General features: G+C 37.1%; 1 protein-coding gene across 5 annotated transcripts in view; it reads left to right on the forward strand.

Moving 5' to 3' along the window:
- Window positions 1–19,279, forward strand: part of MANBA (mannosidase beta) — a 113,206-nt gene that overhangs the window by 71,680 nt on the left and 22,247 nt on the right. For 3 of the 5 annotated variants that reach the window (XM_023252901.2, XM_045056051.1, XR_006596905.1), the window contains exons 11-12: window positions 3,008–3,175; window positions 12,218–12,436. In XM_023252901.2, the coding sequence (XP_023108669.2) occupies window positions 3,008–3,175; window positions 12,218–12,436 (387 nt within the window). The remainder of the gene's footprint in view (window positions 1–3,007; window positions 3,176–12,217; window positions 12,437–19,279) is intronic. The other 2 variants (XM_045056050.1, XM_045056049.1) reach the window with 2 other exon arrangements.

Genomic DNA, 19,279 nt, shown 5'->3' on the forward strand with positions numbered 1-19,279 from the left:
CTTGGCACCTCTACTTGTAGGTTTCAGAGTCCTCTCCAATGTAACATGTCCAAACCAAATTTGCATTACCTTCTCCAAACCTGCTTTTCCTGCAGTTTTCCTCACCTCAATAAATGGCAAAGCCGGTCTTTGCAAGTCTCAGGTCAAAAAGTTAAAGTGATTCTTGACTCCTTGATTTCTTCTGCATTCCATATGTGTACACCTATATTTATAGATCTCTAAGTGCAAGGAAGTGATTGTAATGTAACTCTGTCCACTGAAAAGGACTAGAAACAATGAACAACCTAATAATACTGAGTATCCTTTTATTGAAATAATTTTTCCTATTAAGAGAAGGGCTTTGGGGGAGGGGCCAACGTGGTAGAGAAGTAGGGGGATCCAAACTTCCCTCATCTCTCAAACAAAGTAGTGTTGAAGCCAAAGGACTTTGAACCTCAAGGGTCCAGGAAGAAAAGAAAAGTGCTTCTTAGGGAAATGGCTGATTCCGGGTCTGAGACAGCAAATATACTAGATAATCCCGGAATATTTTGACATAAGATAACAAGGAAACTATCAAAGGTATGTCAAAAAGAACTTGGACAAGGCTATCACCAACCAATAGCAGTACAATTTGAGCTCAATAAGGATAAGGACGTCAGTGGATTGAAATCCATCAAGTATGTTAAATTCCGTGATTTCATCATTATAATGTCTGTGGATGTACATTTGTGTGGAAAACCAAAAGAAACGCAAGGAAGTGATTAGTATAATACTCAAGATAGTGGTTACTGTTGGAAGGAGGAAAGCATTGTAATTAAAAGGGGCGCATGAGGGGGGTGCCTGGGTGGCTCAGTTGGTTAAGTGTCTGACTCTTGATCTCAGCCCAGGTCATGATCTCATGGTTCCTGGGTTCGAGTCCCGCCTCGGGCTCTGCACTGATGGTGATGGCACAGAGCCTTCTTGGGATTCTGTCTCTCCTTCTCTCTGCCCCTCCCCCACTTGTGCTCACTCTCTCTCCTTCCCTCTCTCTCGCTCTCAAAATAAATAAATAAACTTAAAAAAATAAATATAAGGGGTGCATGAGGGCTTCTGGGTTTCTCTTTCTTGGTCTACCTTGTGGTTACAAGGCTGATTGCCTTATAATAATTCACTGTGTCGTAATTTTTTTTTTTATGTCTGTGTTTTATTTTTTTAGAAAAAGATTTAGAAAGTACAGATGAATCATCCCTTGCTCCGAGCCCTCCAGATAAAGACCCTCATCATGCCCTATCCTGTCTCTGCCGGCCTCCTGGCCCCATCAAGCATTCTCTTCCTGTGCCGTCCTTGCTCTGGAGTACTTTCTCCCTGTGGACTTCTCATTTTTTTCTGGCACACTTGAGCATGACTTTCTCTGGGAAGAAAGCCTTTCTATATTTGCAAGTCTGGATCATATCATTTGCCCTTTGTGACATATATCACACTTTGAGTTACTTGTTCCATGTTTTGTTTTCCCTGCAAGACTGTAGTCTCCCTGAGGCCCAGGGGCTTGTTCCTCTGTGTATCCCCACTAGCTGGGTTATTTATCAGGAACATAGATAGATGGATGAATGAACTTTAGAAATATTAATTATAGTTATGTAGGTTGCAAACATTTCAGTTTTTTAAACTTTTTTCATACAAATAAATAAAATATGATATCAGCGTGCCTTCCATTCTTTTATGTATTATTAAAGAGAAGGAGAACATTTTTTTGCAGAGTTCGTTAAAATTTTAAAGTAGAGCTTGCCACAAAATTCTAGGTCAGCTTGAAGGGTATGTGTAGAACAGAGTCACTGCGGCTTTTTGCCTCTTCAGTATTTGTGTTTTCAGTAGCACCATAAACATGCCATTCATAATTGGTAGCAGCCCTCACTTCCTGGGGATGCGCAAAGGCAAATAAAGGAAATAGTATTTATAAGGCTAGTTTAGAAAAACACAAGACTGTAATTTTTGAGAATGAGATAAATCTCTTTAATGCATCCTTAATACATCTCTGTTTCGTATAGGAGATACTTAGCATCTTGAATGGAGGCCACATGGAGAACATCAGCTGGGATCCATCACTGTAACCATGTGTTACGTGGAAGAGAAGTTATAAATACCAATGAGGTTATATTGCTAAAATGAGTTCCAAAGGAATCTCTCTTGATCATTGACTCACTCCGCTGTCAAAGAGATTTCGTTACCTTCTTTTGCTGGAGTCCATCTTCTAGTGTGTCAGAAGAACTGGATCCTTCCACCTTTATGTAGGGCTGGTCCACAGAGAGCCCAGTTCATGCAGGTTCAATTCTTAAGGCTGGCAGGATTTTCAGATAGATTGCTGATTTCTTCCTCTATGTTTGGATATATTCGGTAACTTGCATAACCTTAGTTGATTTCTCAGGGCATGACATTGATAGTTATTTCTGGAGCTATCCTCTTGATGCCCAAATCCTTTTTCCGTTAGAATATTCCATATATTTGTCTTTAACTTATGGAATATCTCTGGGACTCACTTGCTTTGTGAAACCCGCTCTAGTTGTCTTTGTGGTTTTCTGAATTCAGGGGAGACTGTGACAACCTCAGTCCCTCTTTCACCAGAAGTGGTCGTTCTACTCATTTGTTTCTTCACACAAAACTCCAACTTGTTCTTGAGAAACTCCTCTGTAATATAATGTCTCCTGCCTTTTGTATTTCTTAGAACCTTTTTGTGGCAAGTCAGATAATGATGAGCTTGATTTATTTTTCTTTTTTAATAAAAGGGATTATGTTTTCTTCAGTTTTTATACAATAGAGGAGAAGAACCCTATCTTATTGGTGTTTATAAAATCTAGGCAAAAAGAATCAGAGATTGCTTAAAATGTATCCCTACGGGTAATGTTACAAGCCATTTTCTAATGAGTTCTGACACATAAGAATTTATGTGCAGAAATGCAATGGCTGTACTTTTGTGAATAATTATAGCTCTGAGGTTGTTTTTTTTTTTCGCGTTGGTCATTTGAAAATTATTTTATGTTTTTTGAAATTTTAGATCAGGAGACTGAAATCTCATCCTTCCATCATCATATGGGGTGGAAATAATGAAAATGAAGCAGCGCTGATGATGAATTGGTTTAATATACACACCAGTGAACTGCATACCTACATCAATGACTATGTGGTTCTGTATGTGAAAAATATTCGACAGATTGTTTTGGCAGTAAGTAATGATTTTTCATGCAGTAGAATTTAAGAAACTCTTTTGAAAGTGGATCGGTTTGAATATTGGTATAGTATACTTTTGTGTCCTTTTTTAGGGCAACCTTCAACATCATCATTTTAATACAGAGCTGCATGTGAATGGATTATAATGCGGCAGCATGTGAATGGGCTCGTGGGTTTTAGACTTCTTTAGGAATTAACTTATCTATGGAACTCACCACACATACACCAATATTGTGTTTATACTTGCAGATTATCATAGACTCTTTCTGGAGCCCATCCATGGAACCCCAAAGGTTGAGAATTTCTACTTTAGATGGTTTACTGATATGCCACTTCTTTTTTTCTTTCTTTCTCTTTGTTCCTCAATATATTAATATGGTGAATTCTGGGAATTAATTTTCTAATAATAAACTAGTTCTAGTATAAGCTCTGTTTAGTTACAACTTCTTGTTCTTGTATTCTGTGTTAGATTTGGTTTGCTAATATTTTAGTTAGACTTTGAAAATTTATATTCATGAGCAAATTTGGTCCGTGGTAAGAATTGTAAACTCAAATGCCTAGAGGAGCCAAATTTGTTTAAAAAAAAAAATAAGTAGAGGGGCGCCTGGGTGGCGCAGTCGGTTAAGCGTCTGACTTCAGCCAGGTCACGATCTCGCGGTCCGTGAGTTCGAGCCTCGCGCGTCGGGCTCTGGGCTGATGGCTCAGAGCCTGGAGCCTGTTTCCGATTCTGTGTCTCCCTCTCTCTCTGCCCCTCCCCCGTTCATGCTCTGTCTCTCTCTGTCCCAAAAATAAATAAAAAAAACGTTGAAAAAAAAAATAAAAAAAAAATAAGTAGAGTAGATGAGGCTCACAGAGAGAAGAGGGGACTGTGGTAATAGGAAAATGGATGTTGGGTCTCATTTATATTAAGAATTTTTTCTTAAAGCTTATTTATTTATTTTGAGAAAGACAGAGACAGCACAAGTGGGGGAGGGGCAGAGAGAGAGAATCCCAAGCAGGCTATGCACTGCCAGCATACAGCCTGATGCAGGGCTTGAACCCACAAAGCTGTGAGATCATGACCTGAGCTGAAACCAAGAGTTGGTTACTTAACTGACTGGGCCACCCAGGCGCTCCAGCATTTTTTTTTTTTTTAGAGACAGAGCTCGAGCTGGGGGAAAGGAGCAAAGGGAGGAAGAGAGAGAATCCCAAGCAGGCTCCAAACTCGGTGCAGAGGCCAACATGGGGTTTGATCCCACCACTTGGGATCATGACCTGAGCTGGAATCAAGAGCCAGATGCTCTGAGCCATCCAAGCACCCTTCTTATCTTTTTGAATGATAGCCATCCTCACAGGTGTGAGGTGATCTCTCATTGTGGTTTTGATTTGCATTTCTGTGATGATTAGTTAAGCACCTTTTCATGTACTTATTGGCTATCTGTATGTTTTTGGAAAAATGTTTGTTTAGATCCTCGACTCATTTTTTAGTTGAATTGTTTGGTTTTTGCTATTGAATTGTATGAGTGCTTTAATGTATTTTGGATATTAACCTGTTAGCAGGTATATGATTTGGAAATATTTCCTCCCATTCAGTATTTTGCTTTTTCATTTTATTGATGGTCTTCTTTGCTGTGCAGAACCTTTTTAGTTTGATGTAGTCCCACTTGTTTATTTTTGTTGCCTTTGTTTTGGTGTCAAATCCAAAGAATCAAAGCCAAGACCAATGTCAAGGAGCTTACCACCTGTGTTCTCTTCTAGGCGTTTTATGATTTCAGATCTTACATTCAAGTCTTTAATCCATTTTGCATTGATTTTTGTGCATGATTGAAGAGAGTTGTTCAGTTTCATTCTCTTGCCTGGGACTGTCCAATTTTTCTAACACCATTTATTGAAGAGACTGTCCTTTCCCCATTGTATATTCTTATCTCCTTTGTCATAAATTAATTGACCATGCATATATGAATTTAATTTCTGGGTTCTCTGTTCTATTCTATTGATCTATGTGTCTATTTTTATGACAATACCATAATGTTTTAATTTTGCTTTATAATGTATTTTGAAGTCAGAAAGCATGATGTCTCCAGCTTTGTTCTTCTTTCTCAAGATTGCTTTGACTATTCTGGGTCTTTTGTGATTTCCTAAAAATTTTTGGATTATTCATTCTGTTTCACTGCAGTTTTGATAGGGATTGCATTGAATCTATAGATAGGTTTAAATAGTATGGACAGTTTAGCAATATCAGTTCTTCTAATCCATGAGCACAGAATATATTTCCATTTACTTGTGTCTTCTTCAGTGTCTTATAATTTTCAATAATAATTTCAGTTTTTCACTTCCTTGGTTAAATTTATTCCTAGATATTTTATTCTTTTTGATGCAGTGGTGAATAAGATGGTTTTCTCAATTTCTCTTTCTAATAGTTAATTATTAGTGTACAGAAATGCAATAGATGTCTGTGTATCGATATTGTGTCCTGAAATTTTACTGAATTCATTTATTCTAACAGTTTTTTGTGAAGTCTTTAGAATTTTCTACATATAATATCATGTCATCTGCAAACAGTGCCAGCTTTACTTTTCCCTTTACAATTAAGACACCTTCTGTTTCTTTCTCTTGTGTAATTGCTCTGAGTAGGACTTCCAGTACTATGTTGAACAAAAATGGTGAGAGTGGGCATCCTGGTCTTGTTCCTGATTTTAGAAGGAAAAGTTTTGAGTTTTTCACCATTGGGTATGATGTTAGCTATGGGCTTGTCATATATGGCCTTTATTATGTGGAGGTATGTTCCCTCTGTAGTTACTTTGTTGAGAGTTTTTATAATAAATGGATGTTGAATTTTGTCAAATGCTCTTTCTGCATTTGTTGACATGTAATATGATTTTTTAATTGTTTTTTAACGTTTATTTACTTGAGAGACAGAGCATGAACGGGGGAGGGTCAGAGAGAGAGGGAGACACAGAATCTGAAGCAGGCTCCAGGCTCTGAGCCATCAGCCCAGAGCCCGACGTGGGGCTCGAACTCATGGACCGCGAGATCGTGACCTGAGCTGAAGTCGGATGCTTAACCGACTGAGCCACCCAGGCGCCCCTAATATGATTTTTTAAAAGTAGGCTCCACACCCATCAAGGAAGCCAATGTGTGGCTTGAATTCATGAACCCTGAGATCAAGACCTGAGCTGAGATCAAGAGTCAGACCCTTAACCAACTGAGCCACCCAGGCACCCTGTTCATGATTTTTATCCTTCATTTTATTAATGATACAAGATGTATCATCTTGATTGATTTGCAGATGTTGAACTGTCCTTGTATCCCTAGAATAAATTCCTTTTGATCGTGATATATGCTTTTTTTTTACTTCTATGAGTTTCTTTGTTAATATTTTGTTGAGAATTTTTGCATCTATGTTCATCAAGGATATTGGCCTGTAATTTTCTTGTGGTGACCCTATTTGGTTTTGGTATCAAGATAATGCTTGCCTTGTAAAATGAATGTGGAAGTTTTCCCTCCTCTTTTGTTTTTTGGAAAAGTTTCAGAAAGATTGGTATTAATTCTTCTTTGAATGTTTGGTAGAATTCACCAGTGAAGATGTGTGGTCCTGGACTGTTGTTTGTTGGGAGGTTTTTGATTATTGGTTCAATCTCCTTACTAGTTAATTGGCCTGTTCATGTTTTCTGTTTCTTCATGATTCCATTTTGGAAGGTTGTATGTTTTTAGGAATTTATCCATTTCTCCTAGGTTGTCCAATTTGTTGGTGTATAGTTGTTCACAGTAGTCTCTTATGATCCTTTGTGTTTCTGAGGTATCAGTTTTAACATCTTTTTCATTTCTGATTTTGAGTCGTTTCTCTTTTTTTTCTCAGCAAGTCTAGCTAAAGTTCTGCCATTTTGTTTGTCTTTTTAAAAATTAATTAATTATTTAATTAATTAATGTATTTATTTTAATGTTTTTGTTTTTTGGGTTTTTTTGAGTGAGAGAGAGAGAAACACAATGTGTGAGTGGGGGAGGGGCACAGAGAGAGAGAGAGAGAGAGAGAGAGAGAGAGACAGACAGACAGAATCCAAAGCAGGTTCCAGGTTCTGAGCTGTCAGCACAGAGCCTGATGTGGGTCTCGAACTCGTGAACTGCAAGATCATGACCTGGGCTGAGGTCGGACATTCAACTGACTGAGCCACCCAGGCGCTCGTTGTTTATCTTTTTTAAAGAACCAGTTCTTGGTTTCATTGATCTTTTCTATTGTCTTTTTAGTCTCTATTTCATTTATTTCTCCTTTGATCTTTGTTATATCCTTCCTTCTACTAACTTTGGGCGACATTTGTTCTTTTTCTAGTTTATTGAGGTGTAAAGTTAGATTTTTTCTTTATTTGAAATTTTTGTTTTTTTGTTTCTTGAAATGGTCATTTATCTCTCTGATCTTTCCTCTTAAACTGCTTTTCCTGCATCTCATAATTTTTGGTATGTTGTATTCCCATTTTCATTTGTCTCAAGGTATGTTTTAATTTCTCTTTTGATGTCCTTGTTGATTCATTTATTGTTCCGTGGCATATTCCTTAATCATCACATATTTGTCAATTTTCCAGCTTTCTTCTTATAATTGATTTCTAGTTTCATACCCTTGGGGTCCAAACATCTGCCTGATGTGAGTTCAGTCTTCTCAAATTTGTTAAGATTTGTTTTGTGGCCTGACATATGATCTATATTGGAGAACGTTCAATGTGCACCTGAGAAGGATGTGTATTCTGTTGCTTTTGGATGGTATGTACTGTCTTTATCTGTTAAGTCCATCTGGTCTAAAGTGTCATTTAAAATTCTATAATTATAAATGCTAAAACAGAACTTGATATATATCATATATGAATATGTTCATAGGTGAAATAAGGGAAAAGGGAGAGGAAAGAGCTTGTTCCCAACTCCACTGTAGAGCCCTTCCTTAGGGTGGTTCTTTTTGCATTACTGCTTTCTTTTTTTTTTTTTTTTTTTTAAATTTTTTTTTTCAACGTTTTTATTTATTTTTGGGACAGAGAGAGACAGAGCATGAGCGGGGGAGGGGCAGAGAGAGAGGGAGACACAGAATCGGAAATAGGCTCCAGGCTCTGAGCCATCAGCCCAGAGCCCGACGCGGGGCTCGAACTCAAGGACCGCGAGATCGTGACCTGGCTGAAGTCGGACGCTTAACCGACTGCGCCACCCAGGCGCCCCAAATTACTGCTTTCTAATAGGCATATTATACTTATATTTACTACATGCATAAACATTATATAATAATATAAATTAGCTTTTTTTTTGCAGGGAGAGGAAGCAGCACTTTATTTTTTGTAGTAATGTAACTTTTCAAAAGATGAAACTTTTAGAAGCTTTAATGTTTAATATGTGATTTAGTAATCTGATTGTCTTTATAATTTTTTGATCTATAATTAGATATTTTAAACATTTGGGTATCTCTTGAACCAACATAAAAAGGGACATATTTAAAAGAATAGTATGTGATTTTGGCACCCAAATATGTTCAGTTCATGAGACTCTTCATTTATGTGAAGAAACTTCAGTGAGAATTCATGAAAAATTTAGGTTCACATTTTTTTAGCTTATCTGATATGCTACGTCATGTGTCATGAAGAATTTTTTTATCCACAAATGGTGATGGTATAAGCTTTAATTAATATTTATAGAACATTTATTTTATAATCTTTTTTCTCATAGTGTTGGTATTACATTTTTCATATCTGATGGATTTAAGAAATGGATTTTAATATTTGAGGATTTTCATTTCGCAGCTCAGTGGTTGAGAGCTTATAATTCCAAGAGGAAGCGAATGAGGCATGTGGCCCCATAGTGGTGCAAATTGGTTAGGAAACCACTTCCTAGGAACGGCTCTGTATTATGGAAATGGGAACATGAATTTTGGTGGACATTTAGCCATATCTTCCACACATGGGTTATTTACCATTTACTGTGGTCCTATGAAGGAGTAGTTATTATCCCCATTTTGCAGATAAGTCTATTGAGGCTTAGACCTGTCCAAAAATAATAAGGTTCTGATATGATATTTAAACTCAGTCCATCTGACTCAATAGCCTCTATTCTTTTCTTTTTTTTTTCTCCTGCTGTGACTTTTATTCCCATGACCTGTTCATTCCAGGAACTTGTATCTCCCGCTCCCCTTCTCCCATTTTGCCCAACTGCTGACCCGACCCCTTCTGGCAACCATCAGTTTGTTTTGCGTATTTATAGGTCTGATTCTGCTTTTTGTTTATTCATTTGTTTTTGTTTTAGATTCCACTATGAGTAAAATCATATATTATTTTGTGTTTCTCTGACTTATTTCACCTACCATAATACCCTCTAGGTGCATCCATCCATAATGCCCTCTGGGTCCATCTCAAATGACACAATTTCATTTTTTTTTGGCTGTGAAAGATTCCACAATATAGATATAGATATAGATATAGATATAGATATAGATATAGATCTGACATCTTCCTTATCCATTTGTCCATTGATGGACACTTAGATTGCTTCAATATATTGGTTGTTGTAAATAATGCTGCAATAAACACAGAGGCACACATATCTTTTTGAATTAGTGTGTTCCTTTTCTTTGGGTAGTAGATACCCAGTAGTAGAATTATTGGATTATATGGTATTTCTATATTTAGTTTTTCAAAGCACTTCCATACTGTTTTCCACTGTGGCTGCACCAATTTACATTCCTACCAGCAGTATGCAAGGGTTACCTTTTTTCCCATATCCTTGTCAACACTTGTTTCTTGTCTTTTTGGTTTTATCCATTCTGATAGGTGTAAAATGGTATTTCATTTTAGTTTTGAGTTGCATTTCCATTTGCTGAGTGATGTTGAGAATGTTTTCATGTGTTCATTGGCCATCTGTATGTCCTTTCTGGAAAAATGTCTGTCCAAGTCCTCAGCCCATTTTTTAATTGGATCATTTGGGTTTTTTTTGGTGTTGAGTTGTATATGTTCTTTATATATTTTGGATATACATTTATATATATCCCCTTATCAGATATATCATTTGCAAGTATCTTCTCCCATTCAGTAAATTGTCTTTTTATTTTGTTGATGGCTTCCTTTGCTGTGCAAAAGCTTTTTTCTTTTGATGTCCTCCAAATAGTTTATTTTTACTTTTGTTCTTCTTGCCTGAGGGAACATATCTAGAAAAATGTTGCTATGTCTAATGTCAGAGAAATTACTGCCTGTGTTTTTTATGGTTTTTAGGATTTTTATGATTTCAGCCCTCACATTTAGGTATTTAATTCATTTTGAGTCTATTTTTGTTTATTGTGTTAAAAGGTGGTACAGTTTAATTCTTTGGCATATAGCTGTCCAGTTTTCCCAGTACCGTTTATTAAGGAGACTGTCTTTTTCCCACTGCATATTCTTGCCCTTTTGTCATATTAATTGACTGTATAGTTGTGGGTTTATTCCAGAAGAGATTGTTCACCTCTTTGGTTAAGTTTATACCTAGGTATTTTATTCTTTTTTTGGGTGTAATTGTAAATGATATTGTTTTTAAATTTCTTTTTCTGCCATTTTATTAGTGTATAGAAACACTACTGATTTCTGGGTACTAATTTTGTATCCTGCAACTTAGCCTCTTATTCTTAAGCACTACACCTGTGTTTCTTAAGTGGAGGAAATTTTGTCCTCCAAGGGACAGGGGAACATTTGGCAATGTCTGTAGACATTTTTTGGTGTGTGTAGGGGTACGACTGGCATCTAGTAGGAGAAGGTCAGGGATGCTGCTAAACATTCACTCTCCTCCTGCCCCCTTTCCAAAACTTATCAAGCCCAAAATTTCAGTGTTGCCAAGGTTGAGAGATTCTGCAGTAGACTTTGTACTACCCATGTTGGTAGAAGGTAATGTAAAGGCATGACATGATGGGAAAAGATTAGGAGAAGGTGCTGAGGAATAAGCTGAGTTTTAATAATGACAGGATATAAAGGATTGGTGAATAGCAGAAAGGTGCTGGTGGTTGTTGAATGCAGAAGGCAAATGGTTCTTTTTTTTTTTCCTGTCAGCCACTTGGCATTTCGGAGACTTGACAATATTTTTTTAAAAAAGTAAATGGTCTGACACAAACAGACATTTCTCCAAAGAAGACATACAGATGGCCAGACGTAGGAAAAGATGCTGAACATCACTCATCATTAGGGAAATGCAAATCAAACCTACAAGGAGACATCATCTCCTTCTTGTCAGAATGACTAAAAGTGTTGGTGAGGATGTGAAGAAAAGGGGAACCCTTACCTACTGTTGTTGGGAATGCAAACTGGTGCAGCCACTGTAGAAAACAGTATGGAGTTTCCTCAAAAAGCTAAAAATAGAACTACCCTAGGATCTAGTAATCACACTACTGGATGTTTGCCCCCAAATTACAAAAATACTAATTCAAAGGGATACATGCATCCCTGTGTTTATAGCAGCATTATTTACAATAGCCAAATTATGGAAGCAGCCCAAATGTCCAGCAATAGATGAGTGGGTGAGTGGGTAAAGAAGATGGTGTGTGTGTGTGTGTGTGTGTGTGTACATAATATTCCATTATTAATGGAATATTACTCAGCTATAAGAAAGAATGCAATCTTGCTATTTGCAACAATGTGGGTGGATCTAGAGAGTATAATGCTAAGTGAAATAAATCAGTTAGGGAAAGACAAATACCATATGATCTCACATTTATGTGGAGTTTACAAAAACAAAAAAACCAAAAAAAAAAAAAATGAGTAAAGGAAAAGAAGAGAAAGATAGAGAAACCAAGAAACAGACTCTTAACTATAGAGAACAAACTGATGGTTACCAGAGGGGAGGTGGGTGTGGGGTGATGGATGAACTAGTGATAGGATTAAGGAGCGCACTTGTCATGAGGAGCACTGGGTGCTGTTGAATGAAGTGTTGCGTCACTAGAGTTTACACCTGAAACTAATTTTACACTGTATGTTAACTATGTTGGAATTAAAATAGAAACTTAATTTAAAAAGTTAAATGGTTTGTATTTTACTGAGTGAATATGCCTTTTAAACCATTTTATCTCTGAACTCAGAGAGACAAGACTCGTCCTTTTATCATATCCAGTCCTACAAATGGGGCCGAATCTATTGAAGAAGGCTGGCTGTCTGCCAACCCCTATGACAAGAATTTTGGTGACGTACATTTTTATGACTATAGCAATGATTGCTGGAATTGGAAAATTTTCCCCAAAGCTCGATTTGTATCTGAATATGGATATCAGTCCTGGCCTTCCTTCAGTACATTAGAAAAGGTAAGCCACTTTTGGTTTCCCAATGATTCAAAATGGTAGGCTGTGGGCCTATGTCACTTTCTCAACAGTGGTTCAAAAGTCAAATGAAATCTACTTCTTATTTAAATGAAAGTTTAGGAAGATCATAGAACTTTTGTTTGTTTATACTTTGGGAAGCTAAATTTCTTGCAGTCATCATTTTGGGGGTTAATACTTTTCTATAGTACTTTTAATTATGTTCCTTCACAAACACTTAAAAATTAAATGGGAACCAGGGGTTGCTTAAGCCTGACTTCTTATTATGCATGAAAGTAACTCTTACTTGCTATTTTCCCTATATCCTACAACTGTTTTTTTTTAAAGCTTATTTACTTATTTTGAGAGAGAGAGAGAGAGAGAGAGAGAGAGAGAGAAAGAGAGAGGGCATGAGCACACGTGTGTCTGTGAGAAGGGGCAGAGAGGGGGAGAGAGAGAATCCCAAGCAGGGGGGATTCTCACGTGGGGCTCGATCTCATGGACCATGAGATCATGACCTGTCCTGAAATTAAGAGTCAGATGCTTAACCAGCTGAGCCACCCAGGCACCCCTAGCCTACACCTGTTTTATCATTTATAGCTATTCAGAATTGGATGGTTTGCTACAGTAAGAAAAAATAATATGATAAATAAACTTTCGTTTAATGTTATCAGGTCATATTATTTCTTTTCTTTCATCTCCTCTTCTACCTCTTCTATTTCCTCCTCCACTTCCTCCTCTTTTTATTTCATGTTGCTGTATTTGATTTTCACTATGGCATTTCACTTTCCTTATTCCTACAGATTCAGTTGCACAAATGGATTCAATTTCAGAGTTGTGTGTATTCTTTTTTGAAGAATTTTATTGAGATATAATTCACTGACCATACAACGCACACATTTAAAGTATATGCTTTAGGGGCGCCTGGGTGGCGCAGTCGGTTAAGCGGCCGACTTCAGCCAGGTCACGATCTCGCGGTCCGTGAGTTCGAGCCCCGCGTCGGGCTCTGGGCTGATGGCTCAGAGCCTGGAGCCTGTTTCCGATTCTGTGTCTCCCTCTCTCTCTGCCCCTCCCCCGTTCATGCTCTGTCTCTCTCTGTCCCAAAAATAAATAAACGTTGAAAAAAAAATTAAAAAAAAAAATAAAGTATATGCTTTAATGATTTTCAGTATATTCACAGAGTTGTGCACGCATCACCACGACCTAGTTTTGGAGCATTTTCATCACCCCAAAGAAACTCTGTTCCCATTAGTAGTCACTCCCCACTCTCTCAGTCCCTCCTGCCCTGCTCTAGGCACCACTCATCTGCTTTGTTTGTCTATTTGTTTGCCTGTTTTTCACATTTCATATTTTGGAATCATAAAATATGTTATCTTTGTAGGCTGGCTTCTTTCCCTCATCATAAAGTTTTCCAGGTTCATCCATGTTGTAGCATGTATTAGTTTTTATTCTTTTTTATTGCTGAATAATATTCCATCGTATGGATATACCACATGTTTATCCATTCATCAGTTGATGTCCATTTGTGTTATTCCCACTTTTTTGGCTATTATGAATAATGCTGCTGTGAACATTTGTATACATTTTTTTTGGTGAACATATGTTTTCAATTCTATTAAGTATATACCTAGGAGTGGATTGCCCGGTCATATGGTAACTGTCTAACATTCTGAGGAATTGCCAAACTGTTTCCCATAGTTTGCAATGGCTGTGCCATTTTACATTCCCACCAGAAAATGTATGAGCGTTCCAATTTCTCTACATCTTTACCAACACTTATCCCCCCCCCCTTTTTCACATTTCCCTGGAAATTTGCATTTACAGGAAATTTGCATTTCCTTGAGAGCTAATGATGTTGAGCCTCTTTTCATGTGCTTTTTGGCCATTTGTATATTTTCCTTAAAGAAGTGTCTATTCCCATCCTTTGCTGATTTTTTAATTGGTATGTTTTATATCAGATCTATGATTTGCAAATATTTTCTCTTAATTTGTAGATGTTCTTTTTACTTATTTGATGGTTTCATTTAAGACACAAAAGTTTTAAATTTTCAAGTTATCAAAAATACTTATCAATCTTCCCTGTTATCTCTTGTGCTTTTGGTATTTTTCTTCCTTTCTAAGTTTTTAAAATGTTTATTTATTTCTTAGAGAGAGACAGACAGAGTGCAAGCAGGGGAGGAGCAGAGAGAGGGAGACACAGAATTCGAAGCAGCTCCAGGCTCTGAGCTGTCTGCACACAGTGCAACGTGGGGCTTGAACCCACGAACTATGAAAACATGACCTGAGCCAAAGTCGGAGGCTTAACCAACTGAGCCACCCAGGCACCCCTAAGAAACCATTTTCTAATCTAAGATCACAAAGTTATATTCCCGTGTTGTCTTCTAGTTTTAGCTCTTACATTTAGATCTGTGATCTGTTTTGAGTTAATTATTCTATATGGTATGAGGTTCATTTTTTTCTGCATGTGGATATCCAAATATCCAAACACCATTTACTGAAAACATTATTCTTTCCTCCATTGCTTGTCTTGACCCCTTTGTCAAAATCAATTAACCATAACTTTTAAGGTTTATTTCTGGATTCTCAATTTGTTTCTAATTGAACTGTCTCTTTTATGCCAGTATGCACTGTCATCCTTACTGTAGCTTTGTAGTAAGTTTCGAAAGCAGGAAGTGTGAGTCCACCAACTTTGTTCTTCTTTTAAAGATTGTTTTGGCTGTTCTGAGTGCCCTCCACTGACATACCAATTTTAGGATCACCTTCCCAGTTTCTGCAAAAAAGTCAGCTGGGATTTTGATAGGGTTTGTGTTGAGTCAGTAGGTCAGTTTGCAAAGTATTGCCATCCTAACAATATGAAGTCTGATCCACAAACATGTAATGTCTTCTTTCATAATTTTATAGTTTCAGTGTACAAAGTGTATACTTCTTTAGTTCAATTTATTCCTAAGTGTTTTATTCTTTCTGTAAATGGAATTATTTTCTTAATTTATTTTCAAATTGTTCATTACTGGTATATAAAGAGACAATTGATTTTTTATATTGAACTTACAGTCTGCAACCTTGCAGAACTTACTGTCTTTAGTTTTTGTGAATTCTTTAGAGTTTTCTATGTATAAGAGCATCTGTGGATAGAATTAGTTCTACTTCCTCCTTTCTAGTATGGATGCCATTTATTAACTTTTCTTGACTAATTGCCCTGGCTAGAACCTCTAGTACAACGTAGAATAGAAATGGTGAGAACAGACATCTTTGTCTCATTGCTTATCTTAGAGAGAAGGCTTTGAGTCTTTTACTGTTTAGTAAGATGTTAACTCTAAGTTTTTTGTAGATGCCTTTTTTCAGGTTGAGCAAGTTCTCTTTTATTCCTAGTTGGTTGAGTGCTTGTATCATAAAAGGGTATTGGTGGGGCATCTGGGTGGCTCAGTCAGTTAAGTATCTGACTTAGGCTCAGGTCATGGTCTCATGGTTTGTGGGTTTGAGCCCCGCGTCGGGCTCTGTGCTGACAGCTCAGAGCCTGGAGCCTCTTCAGATTCTGTGTCTCCCTCTCTCTCTGCCCCTCCCCACTCATGCTCCATCTCTGTCTCTCAAAAATAAATAAATGTTAAAAAAATTATTTTTTAAAAAAACGGTGTTGGATTTTGTCAAGTGTGTTCTTTCTTCATTTACTGAAATAATCATGTGCCTGTAGTTTTTGTTTCCCCTCGCCTATCACTTGTGTCAAGTAACCCCCCAAAATTTTAAGACAATTTCAAAATCTCCCTCAGTTTTGCCACTTACACCCAACTATATTTGCTTCTACACATTGAAGTTACGTTGTATTTTTAATTGTAATAAATAATGTTATCACCTTAGATCTACCCTTATTTTTTTATTACTCCTATATTATGGGGTAGACTTTGGGGGAATACTCTTGTTTCAAAATGGAGGAGGATGGAGTTGAGTGTCCTGAGTCAGGTAGGAACAAGTATTAGAAAAGGAAGGAAAGAATGAAAGAGGCAAAAATATTTACTGAGCAGATGCTCTATACCAGAGACTCATTGTTTCATTTAACAGTAATCTCCCCCACAACCCCCTTTGAGGCCAAGAAGGAAACGAAGGTACTAGAGGGTGAGAGTTCCATCATTATCCCCAGACAGCAAGTAGTATATGTGGATTCAGACTTATTATCTAACGCCAGAGCTGATCCATTTTCCTTTCACTACATTTCAGGAAGGTGAGTGTTATGAATTGCTAAACCTTTTTCTTAAATCTGTTAACATTTCTATTTACGTCCTGACAATAATGCAATCGCTGTGTTTTTGTGAAATGCCTGATGTTGTTCAAAGATACTAAACACTATGTCTTAAAATAGGAAAAGGTGAAGCCAAGTTCTATAAGTTCTGTTCATTATGAATCCTTGATTTAGTTATTACCTCTTTTTGAGTTACATTGCTCAGTTGAGGTTGAATTGGGTAATTGGGAAAATAAAGGAAACCAAAAGAGTAACTTTACATAAAGCTTAGGTTCTTTTATTTAGAGTTTTTTCATGTATTTAACAAAAAATTAAAATGTCCCTTTCTAGTTTGGGATGCATCACTTCTTTGTAAAATAATTATGTTTTCAACAGGCCATTATCAACATTGCACAGCGATTAAAAGCTTGGGCTATGGAATAAACAGATCTGGATTTGAATACTAAGAACTGCCACTCACTAGCTATATTGCCTTGGACAAATTAGTTAATCATTTTGAGTTTTAGTGTCTTCATCTGTAAATTGGGTTTAATAGCAGTGAAATACCTCTTAGGGGAGGGTTGGGGGAAGAGAGAGAGAGAAAAAGAATGTGTGTGTATGTGTTTGAGTGTGTTTCTACATGCAGGTACTCGTGTGTGCATGTGATCACGTGTAAAGATTAAGTTAATTTATACATTGAAGCACTTAGCAGCAGTTTCTGTCACATAGCAACAGGCCATAAAATGTAAGCTGTTGTTAGTATTGATATAATCCATTCTAGCCATAGGATTTGTATGAAAGTTTTATTTTCTCCAGAGCCATCTAGGTTTAAAGAACTAGAAGCTGGAGCTGGACTGTGCCGAGTAACTTAGGAACTTGGGCAAATCACTGAACCTTTCTGAGCCTCATCTCTAAAACAGAGCGATAATAATACCAACGCATAGATTGTTATGAGGATTAAATGAGTTAATATTCTTTTTTTTTCTAAGTTTATTTATTTATTTTGAGACAAAGAGCAAGAGAGAGCAGGGGAAGGTCAGAGAGAGAGACAGAGAGAGAGAGAGAGAGGGAGAGAGACAGAATCCTAAGCAGGCCCTGTGCTGTTAGCAAGGAGCCCGATGCGGGGCGCGAACTCACAAACTGTGAGATCATGACCTGAGCTGAAATCAACAGTCAGATGCTTAACCAACTGAACCACCTAGCCGCCCCTAAATGAATCGATATTCTTAAAACAATTAGAGCCCTACCTGGCACTTTCTAATTCCTTTTGATAACATTGTTAGAGCTGAAATGTATGAGACTCTCAAACCATGGCTGTTACAAGTTAGAAAGCTTTCTGCATAACAGATCAGGTTTACCAGTTGTGGGATACATTCAAATCATTACCCATCATAGGGCTGAGAAGCCTGAAGGTGTGTTTTAGGCTTTCGAAAGGAAGAAACATTGAAAGCAGGGGAAGGCTGGTAAAGGTGTGTACATCTCAAATGTGTACAAGATGACTGTAAATACTAATACCTGTATTTTAAGAAACTGAAGCAATTAGTGTTCTCTAAACTGTCTGGTGGTAATAGTTTTGAAAAATAGACATAATAATAAAAAATAATAATTTGGAAAAACTTCCACTTTAAACATGGCTAATGTACACTACTTACATTTTAGTATAAATAAATTCCTAAAGAATGTTTTTCCTTTGAAGGTGACTGGTCTGTGCATTGAATGATTATAGGGAATTAAAAGTCATATTTTGTGAACAGGGATAAGATTTTTATTTTTTATTTTTTTTAATTTTTTTTTTTACATTGATTTATTTTTGAGAAACAGAGTGAGACAAAGCATGAGCGGGGGAGGGGCAGAGAGAGAAGGAGACACAGAATCTGAAGCAGGCTTCAGGCTCCGAGCAAGCGGTCAGCACAGAGCGTGATGCGGGGCTTGAACTCACAAACTGTGAGATCATGACCTGAACCGAAGTCGGACGCTCAACCGACTGAGCCACCCAGGCGCCCCAAGATTTTTAATTTTCAAGGATTTTTGAGGGTGGGGTAGACTATGTTTTTCAAAGTTTCTGTGTAACTTGGATTAAAACTGATGTCTTCAAATGTAGGCAACAATTGTCTTCTATCCTTCTCAAATGCTAACAGAGCATTAAATCATAGGCCTCGAAGTCAGAATTATGGTCTATTTTTCTGTAAAAGGTACAGTATTAACATATGCATGGTATTTGTTTTTGTTTTTTACTTTGACCTGATGATAGCTTCTCCAAGAGATGAAGGAATAAATACTATAAATTGTGCCTAGTTAAAAAAAATTATTATTAGGGGAAAAGAATATCATTGTTTGGCTTGTGTCTTCAACTATATAAAAATTAAACACATGTATAGATCAAATATATTTAGTAGTCATTGAGAAACAAATGAGCAAGTGACCGCAAAGCATTTACCATCGCAGCAGTGATATTTTATTTTTGTTAAAGAATTGACAGTTTTAACAGAATGCTGATTTCAGTCCGTTGTTCAATTTTGACAATTTATTTACCTGAATAAATAAAATGCCATTGGGGCGCCTGGGTGGCTCAGTCGGTTAAGTGCCCGACTTCGGCTCAGGTCATGATCTCACGGTCCGTGAGTTCAAGCCCCGCGTCG

This window comes from Felis catus, chromosome B1 (genome assembly GCF_018350175.1).
Source record: "Felis catus isolate Fca126 chromosome B1, F.catus_Fca126_mat1.0, whole genome shotgun sequence".
NCBI lineage: Eukaryota > Metazoa > Chordata > Mammalia > Carnivora > Felidae > Felis > Felis catus.